The sequence below is a fragment of the Lampetra planeri genome, chromosome 63 (assembly GCF_965212315.1).
Source record: "Lampetra planeri chromosome 63, kcLamPlan1.2.h2, whole genome shotgun sequence".
Lineage (NCBI taxonomy): Eukaryota > Metazoa > Chordata > Hyperoartia > Petromyzontiformes > Petromyzontidae > Lampetra > Lampetra planeri.
The window spans coordinates 3,617,617-3,626,549 of record NC_136169.1 but is presented as its reverse complement, the minus strand read 5'-3'; the positions used below and the strand labels follow the sequence as shown (position 1 = coordinate 3,626,549).

Here is an 8,933-nt window from a genome sequence, read left to right as displayed (position 1 = left end):
TCATTGTTTTTTTTTTCTCCATCGTGATGGAACTTTGCAAGGATGAACGTTGAGATGTATAAGGAGCACGGGGTGACCAATAAAGTCGGGATTGATCTGTAATGAGGGGTTTGTCTGTGACAAGGGGTTGACAGGTATGTAGTAGTGTTGTGTATAGTAGTGTATAGTGTAGTGTATAGTATCAACACATTCGTCAATAACACCGCCTTAAAAGAAAATAGAGTACACCACCATACGGTGTTGTTAGTGAACGTGTTAAGTTGTTTGTGTGCGACACGGCACTATCGCACATACGGCACTGTGTGTGTGTGACACACACACTGTGACACACACACACAGTGTGTATGTGACACACACACGGCACTGTGTGACACACACACACTGTGTGTGACACACACACACTCTGACACACACACGGCACTGTGTGTGTGACACCCACACACTGTGACACATACACACACACAGTCTGTGTATGTGACACACACGGCACTGTGAGACACACACACTGTGTGATACACACACACTGTGTGATACACACACACTGTGACACACAGTGCCGTGTGTATGTGACACACACACACACGGCACAGTGTGTGACACACACACACGTCACTGTGTGTGACACACACACGACACTGCGTCCCTTCGTTGCCCCCCTCGTGTTTCGTCACGCCGCGGTCACGTGACCGGCACGCCCCGCCCCCCGCGGGGGTCACGTGACGCTGCCGCGCCGGGAGGAAGCGGGCAGCAGCAGCAGCAGCTACAGGAATGGAGGCGCTCGTTCGCGTAACCTCCTTCAGGCAGGAGGGCGCGGACGCGGAGAGGGCAGCCTCCTCCTCCTCCTCGTCGTCCCCCTACACGGTGAGGCGAGCAGCAGCAGCGGCGGCGGCGGCTGTAGGAGGAGGAGGGATGAGAGAGAGCGGAGAGACGGAGGCTGAGGCCGAGCCTTAGAGGAGCAGGCCTCACCCGCCCGCCCCGCACAGGCCCAGGGCTCGGGGAGGGAGGTCCCCTGGGGTTTCACGCATGGCGCAATGTGGGATCACGCCGGGGGTGCGGTCAGATTGTGGTGGTGTGTTCAAGTCGTGGTGTGGTCAGGTGGTGGTGTGGTCACGTGGTGGTGTGTTTAGGTGGTGGTGTGTTTAGGTGGTGGTGTATTTAGGTCGTGGGGTGTTTAGGTCGTGGGGTGTTCAGGTAGTGTGGTCACGTGGTGGTTTGGTCACGTGTTGGTGTGTTCAGGTCATGGTGTGTTCAAGTGGTGGTGTGTTCAGGTCGTGGTGGTGTGGTCACGTGGTGTGTTCAGGTGGTGGTGTGTTAAGGTCGTGGTGTGGTCACGTGGTGGTGTGTTCAGGTGGTGGTGTGGTCACGTGGTGGTGTTGTCACGTGGTGGTGTGTTCAGGTGGTGGTGTGGTCACGTGGTGGTGTGTTCAGGTAGTGGTGTGGTCACGTGGTGGTGTGTTCAAGTGGTGGTTTGTTCAGGTCGTGGTGTGGAGAAGGTCGGGACGTGGTGTCTGGTCAAAACGTGGTGTGTGTGATCGAGGCGTGGTGTAGTCGGGTTGTAGTGTGGTCAAGTTGACATGGTCGGGATATGGTGTCGTCGGGATGTGGTGTAGTCTGGTTGTAGTGTGGTCGGAACGTGGGGTGCTCAGGTTGTGGATGTGGTCAGCTTGTTGTGGTTGGAGGATACGTGGTGTGTTTGGGGCTTGGTGTGGTCACATTGTGTGTGATTGCGATTGGTGTGGTCACATTGTGGTGTGATTGCGCTTGCTTTGGTCATATAGTTTTTTGGTCGGGGCGTGGTGTGGCAGATTTATGGTGTGGTCAGATTGTGGGGTGTTTGAAAAAGCTTGGGTGTGGTCAGATTTGTGTGATGATGGTGGGGATGTGGCCCGGTAGAGCAAGTGGGTTCCTCATTTGGCTATCGCGGGTATTGAGCGATATTCCTTGCACGTCTGACATGTCAACTATCTTTAAAAAACAACTTTTAGCAGGTAAGGCCCATTGAGCTATATATTGTAGCACTTTTTCAGAACCGACCTGGCCACAAATGATAGCGTATTGAAGTGGTTTATCAGATGGAAATGTGTAGCAGCCAAATATACTAAATACGCGTGTTTATAAATGTGGAGGGACAAACTGGAGGAGCTGTAGATACAACCACATGACCTCAGGGAAAACATGGAAACTCCAAATCTACAGGCGTCGGGGTTGGGATTGAACCCACGACCTCAAACCCATGACCTCGAGGTAGTTAACGTCTCTCCACGGCGGTGCCCCTTGCATACCTTCAGAATCAACGAACGCTAAGAGTATGTGGCTGCTATAAGTTTCCACGTGATAAGCCACTTCGTTGAGCTACTGTTTGTGGCCAGGTCGCTTCTGAAATGAGTTATACGTTATAGCTCAGCCTTACCTGGTAAAATAAAAATAGTTCAAATAGTTTTGTCCAGGCACTGGTTTTGAGAGCCACAAATGTGTTGCAGTTTCATGGAATTTCCTCGACAGTATAAAACATTACAGTTCCTGTACATGTCAGTATATACTGTAATTCAATAAGGACTGTCAATATAACTACAAAACGGACCGCTGTTATGCTGTGTAAATAGTGCATCAACGCATATTGGTCATCCAATAATCGGTGACAAGTTGTGTCTCACAGCCAGACTGGGTGAACGAAGAGGCCCTTGCTCCAGTGATATTTAAATCACGTACACGTAATTGTTTGCTGGGCTGACGCTGCCAAACTGACTACACGTGTGAGTTAGCATGCGGTGTTGGGTGGCCGACCAGGGATCGAACCCCGGACCTCAGACGTGTGCCGGTTTCTGACGCACGACGGGGTTACTCCAACGTGATTCGTGACTCGCTGCCCGCTCCGAGCCTGGATGGGCCTGTCGCTGACGGCGCGCGCGCTTCGCAGGTCTTCAAGGTGGAGGTGACCATGAACGGCAGGAAGCACTTTCTGGAGAAGCGCTACAGCGAGTTCCACGCACTGCACAAGCAGGCAAGGCTCCCTCCTCCTCGCAGTGAGAACCGCCACGCTCTCTCCAGCCTCCACACGGGGACCCCCGCGTTTGCACAACTGAGACGCATTCACGCCGAGACACTCGCCCGTCGTCCCCCAGGTGTGAGCGCCACGGCTCGACGGACGCACAACCAGTGTGGAGCCGATCTACGGTCTGGGTTTCCATTGTACGAGTAACGCACATGCAGGCACACAAATGTGATCCCGGTTTTTGGGACTCCTGAACTCAACTGGGTACAGGCTGTGAGCACGTGTGCCATGGCTGAACCTGCTGTTGTTGAGTTTTCTCCGCAGATTTCATTCAACTAGGGCTGGTGGGGGCGTCTCGAGGAACATGTGACCCCAACAAGTTCTCCCTGTGCTACCCCACCCCCCCCCCGCCTTTTTCCGTCAGCTCAAGAAAGTCATTAAAACCCCAGAGTTCCCACCGAAGCACGTGAGGAATTGGGTTCCTAAAGTCTTGGAGCAGAGGCGGCAAGGGCTGGAGTATTACCTGCAGGTAGGCAGCGACGGCACGGGCTGCACAGTGTGGTGCGCGCCCGCCGCACGCACATCCACCCACCGGTCCACCCGCCCAACTGCCCGCTGGCCCACTCGCCAGGCCACCCCACCCATCCAAGCAACCACCCACTCACCGAGGGTGCGTGCGCCCTTTTAACACAATTGTCGTTTTTTTCCTCCAAGGGAATTCTGTATGAGAACGAAGAGCTGCCCAAGGTCTTACTGGAGTTTCTCAGCATCCGGCACCTGCCCTCGATTCATAAGGCCGACAGCTACGAGTATGTCCAGAGCGCTGCGCACACGCCCACAGATGCACCGCAGCCAGTGGCATTGTCACGATATTATCAGCTCAGGGGGTGTGGCAATCGGTCAGGTGGGGCCCCCAATATTTGATTTTGTCTCTTCGTACAGTCGCACCTCGGCTATATATCGTGGCTCCTCTTGCCAAATCACCGAATGCGTTTTTGTTTTTTACACTGTTGTTGAAAATATATCTCATGTTTTTATTGGGTTATATCGCGTAAATATAAATGTGTCGTTAAACCCGCCACCACCCGACACAGCCAATTAGTAATGTTTGTCACGTAAACAAAACGTGCCAATTCGTTACTAGCTCAGCATACCGGTGTGTTGGAGAGTAAACCCACAAAATTTACAATTCGAGTACAACGTTTTGGCAGTAATTACAACCAGCATCGTCAGGTGACAGCCAAAGTTGTAGAGAAATCCTCCTCCTGTTTCGGTCTTAAATCCTCTTGTTTCATTCTTAAAAGGTGGTGGCGGGTTTAACTACACGTTTTTATTTACGCGATTTAACCCAAAAAAATATCTTGTGGATAATATTGGTCGTGAAAGCCTACGTGTTAAAATATCTCACGCTGGGTGTCAAGAGGGCCCCAGATCATAGCTTTGGCCACCAGGGGGGGCGCCAAGGTACCCCCTGCCTGCCCCACTCTCGCTACGCGACTGACCCGAGCCCAGACTCCTGTATGTGCGATTCCAATTGAGTGATTTGCAGGTCATTTTCGCAGGATTGGGGATGTTTTGGCCACTATACCACTTGCAGTGTGTCATTAGAGGTCGCAAACGGGTTTTGATTCCTTACCCATACCCATACCCGGCCGCACCAGGGTCACAAACGGGTACCCGTACCCTACCCGATACCCGGCTACCCGTACCCGGCCGGGTATCGGGTACCCGATTGCGACCTCTGCAGTGTGTGTGTCTGGTTTTAACCCCTTTCGGAGGAAACTGGAAAACCCAGAGGAATCCCATGCAGAACAGGGGCAGAACATGCAAATACCCACACAGAAAGGGTGGCCAAGTTGGGAATCGAACCCAGGCCCCTTCTTGTTGTGAGGCGCGAGTGTCGCCTCTGCGCTGCCGCCCTTCTGCCCGTTTTCCCATTCCCACCCAGTTCTGCTTACTGGAACGAATGGAGCAGTGTACACCAAAAGTTGAACACCACCCATTGTCTGCCTTATAAAGATAGATAAACAAAAAAAACTCTGCCTTAGATAAAAAAGAGCCATGTTCTCTCCACTGCCACATAAAGGCCTCCCTATGTTTGTCTACATCGGTGCCAATAAGCGGTGAGTGTGACGGAGTTTTTTTTTCTTTTCAGCTCCTTGGACGATCTCGATTCAGAAGAGCCGAGGTGAGACCGGAGTGTTAATGGCGATAATTCCAAACGGGTTACGGAGTGATCCCACTGAGCGAGGCATTGCTGCGTGACAATTGCCACGCTGGATCGTCGGCAAGTGCCAGTGGGCATTAAGACCCACTCGGTGTCGTCTTTCACTAAGAGCCGAGCGGCAGGATTGGCGGCAGTGATGACACTGATCTCGCGCGCTTTTCTGCGTCTTTGGCGTTTGTGTGTTCTCCTCCCGGGTTTTCTGGTTTCCTCTGATAGCTAAAAATAAAATCACACACTGCAACTGGTATTGGCCAAACATCCCCAATGCTGAACACTTACTTGAAAGTTAATCAATTGTGATCGCACATGGCAGCAGCGTCGCTTCGCTCCTGTAAAAAACGTGGCAGGACGCTCCCTGAAAAGGAGTCTTGAGACTCAGTGAGGCTTTCCTGGGTAAACAAGAGTAAATAATATTCTTAGGTTTTTTCGGTAAAGTCACGTAGGTAAAAAATTAAAATTAATAAAAGTAAAATAAAATAAAAATCACGACGTTTCGGAGGCAACACAAGCTTCCGTCTTCAGGTGGAACCGTCACAGCACGATAGCTGTATCAAGTAAATAAAACGGGTGACTGGCCGAAGGCACACGAGTGGGCGGCGCAACTATTGATCATTTCCCTCGCCGGTGCAGAGGGTTTTTTCACACCTTAAGAATCAAATTTGCAAATCACATTTGCAAATGTAGCTGTACCCAGCACTAAAGCATTGGTTACCCCAGCCTGTAATGTACTACTGGGACCGAATGCGTGCAATGTCCTTCTGCTAAAGACTGAATGTGTTAAAATCTCCCGGTCGAAAACCTTTCCATCTGGCACCCAATTAGCGCAGCTTAGAGATGCTTGCGTTGTGGCCGCGTGCCGTGTCAAATGGAGGCCCACAGGCCGACGAGGGTTTCCCCACTTGTGCCTTACGCCACCGCGACGTAGCGCGGTGCGACGCGTGGAGCTGGGTCGCGGTGACGACGCGGTTGCCTGCGCTGGCCGTGTTCCCCCACAGCAGGCTCTGCCACCAGCCGGTGCTGGCCTACTCCCGGGACCCGTACGTGCTGCCGGCCATGTCGGGTGAGTACCTCACTCGCCTTGACCCGCACTCCTCACCTCCTGCTCCTAACCTCCCGCTCCTCACCAAACGCGCCACACCCGACACTCCTCACCACCCACTCCACACCCAACGCGCCACACTCGGCGCTTCTCACCCGACACCCAACACTCCACACGCACCTCACCTCCCACTCGTCACCCTCCCACTCCTCACCTCCTGCTCCTAACCTCCCGCGCCTCACCTCCCGCTCCTCACCAAACGCGCCACACCCGACACTCCTCACCACCCACTCCACACCCAACGCGCCACACTCGGCGCTTCTCACCCGACACCCGACACGCCACACGCACCTCACCACCCACTCGTCACTCTCCCACTCCTCACCTCCTGCTCCTCACCTCCCGCGCCTCACCTCCCGCTCCTCACCAAACGCGCCACACCCGACACTCCTCACCACCCACTCCACACCCAACGCGCCACACTCGGCGCTTCTCACCTGACACCCGACACGCCACACGCACCTCACCACCCACTCGTCACTCTCCCACTCCTCACCTCCTGCTCCTCACCTCCCGCTCCTCACCTCCCACTCCTCACCTCCCACCCACCATTGCGCGGTCCTCCATGGTGCACGGCCCCCTCCAGAGGCGCTCCACGGCCCGCGTCTCTCCGCAGTGACACGCGTCGGTGTCCTCCGAGTGGCCCTGCTGCTGCTCTATTTAAGACCGGGAGCCAGAGCAGAGCCTCACCATTCTGGCGAATTTCCCGATGATGCTGGATGCAATTACCAGCGAAACGTCGTACTCAGAAATTTTTTTTTTGTAAATGTCGTGGTTTCACGCTTCAACACACCGGTGGGCTAAAGCAGTGAACTATTTGTCTTTTGTCAACGTGACACTTTTTTGCTGATTGGCCGTGTCGGGTGGTGGAGGGTTACGACACATTTATAAATAACGCGATCTAAACCCAAAAACGTTGATTATGAATAGCCCTGCATGTTGACCTTTCGCCTGCCTGCTCAAGTTCGGAGGCGGTTTCAATGTACCCGCGACCCGTTCTCTGCGCCGGTGGCGAGGTTCTTCTCCGCGACGTCGACGGGCCTTTGTGACCCCCCTTGGTTATTGCGGCGAGCAGTGTCCGCCACTTTTCCGCTCGTGTAGCGCTGTCGGTGATGTTAAGCAGCTCCGTTGCAGCCAGGAAGCTTTTCCGTGAATTCGGGTGGCGATACGCCGTGATCGTATCTCTGTGACCGCTTGCCGTATCCGCACGGCGTGACCGCTCTCAAAGACCAATCGCCTTGACCACTCGCCTTGATCACTCGCCGTTGACCGCCTGCCGTTGACCGCCTGCCGTTGACCACCTGCCGTTGACCGCCTGCCTTGACCGCCCGCTGTGATCGTCCGTTTTGACGTCTCGTCAAATCTGCTCACTGTTGACAGTACCAATGGTGATGCCTTTTCCCACCACAGAGGGCCTCCCCAACATCGTGGTGGACGGTGTTCTGCAAGGCCTGTCCCTGCCGCCCATACAGCAAAGGTGATGGCGACCCCACGACACAGCTTCTCATCAGCAAGCGCCTCTTGCCTCTCAATCCGACACTGGAGCGCTTGCGTGTCTGCACCGTCACTCACTCGCCACTCCCTCTGGGCAAGTGAGCGAGCGCGTGCACTGACCCTGTGATCTGCATCACGTAATGTTTGTAATGGCAGCTATATAGTACGGGCGGGGTGGGGTTGTTTGTTTTTATTTCAACCTTGTATCCACATACGGCATATCATTTACACAGCATTAATATATTACGGAATAGACGTGTCTACCGTAGGTTTTTAAAAAGAAGAATTGAAAGTTAAACATATTATGAGACCTTGTTGATAGTCTTACTTGAAGCATTTAATGGAGATTAAAGCGAGCTTTGAAATCATAAGTACATAGCAAGAGCTGCATGAAGGACACTTTAAATGTAAACTTGGCATTAACATACAGTTATAGTAATCATCGTAATGCGTGTGTGCTGTTGCATAGGTGTGACAATCACAGGGATGGCTGCGCTGCTTGGCTTAGGATTACAGTAAGTCCTCGTTTAACACGGTAGATGCGGTTCTGAAAACTGCCGCGATAAGTGGAATACGCGTGAAGATAATTTTTTTGATCATAAATAAAGTAGTAACAATAAAGTTTGGCGACATGTACGATGTACTACGGACGCCCGGTGAGATGGCGGCACAAATAGCTTGAGGGCTGTTCGCCGCCGCGTTACTGTATCGTTCCGCTTGATGTATTCCTCCGCTCAGCGCGCAGCTCAAGAAAGTAGTTCATCGTCGAGCGTGTTACAAAACAAACACGTTCCTTCGGAGTGGGCAGGTAGGAACTTGGTTGGACAGCGCATTCGTGCGATCCGTGTCACGCGGCGCGTCACGTGGTGCGGAGCCCGCCCGAAGCGCTCTATGAAATACAAAACGGTGGGCGTGGCTATGCACGACAGACGGACAGACAAATAATCCCTTGTGGGCATTGTGGAACTGTTGTTCCTACCTGTAAAAAGGCATTGCCTAATGAAAGGAGCTGCGCTATAGCGAAAACGCGGTGTGCGCGCAAGCGTTAAGCGAGGACTTGGCGTACGTTCCTGTCCCCAACCAAACGTAAACCCATCAAAACGACTCGGCGAAGCAGACGA

At 53.2% G+C, this 8,933-nt stretch overlaps 1 protein-coding gene across 3 annotated transcripts; it reads left to right on the top strand.

Annotated features, from left to right (window-relative positions):
- The first annotated feature begins 691 nt into the window (after positions 1 to 691).
- SNX24 (sorting nexin 24) lies at positions 692 to 8,092 on the top strand. 3 transcript variants are annotated; one of them, XM_078619517.1, is made up of 7 exons: positions 692 to 861; positions 2,918 to 3,001; positions 3,417 to 3,521; positions 3,707 to 3,801; positions 5,148 to 5,180; positions 6,218 to 6,279; positions 7,729 to 8,092. In XM_078619517.1, exons 1-7 carry the CDS (start codon positions 769 to 771, stop codon positions 7,797 to 7,799), a joined length of 543 nt encoding a protein of 180 aa, XP_078475643.1. In that variant the 5' UTR covers positions 692 to 768; the 3' UTR covers positions 7,800 to 8,092. The 3 variants fall into 3 exon arrangements, with proteins under 3 accessions (XP_078475643.1, XP_078475644.1, XP_078475642.1); XM_078619516.1 differs by having other exon boundaries at positions 695 to 861; positions 6,215 to 6,279; XM_078619518.1 differs by lacking the exon at positions 5,148 to 5,180 and having other exon boundaries at positions 6,215 to 6,279.
- Positions 8,093 to 8,933: the final 841 nt, after the last annotated feature.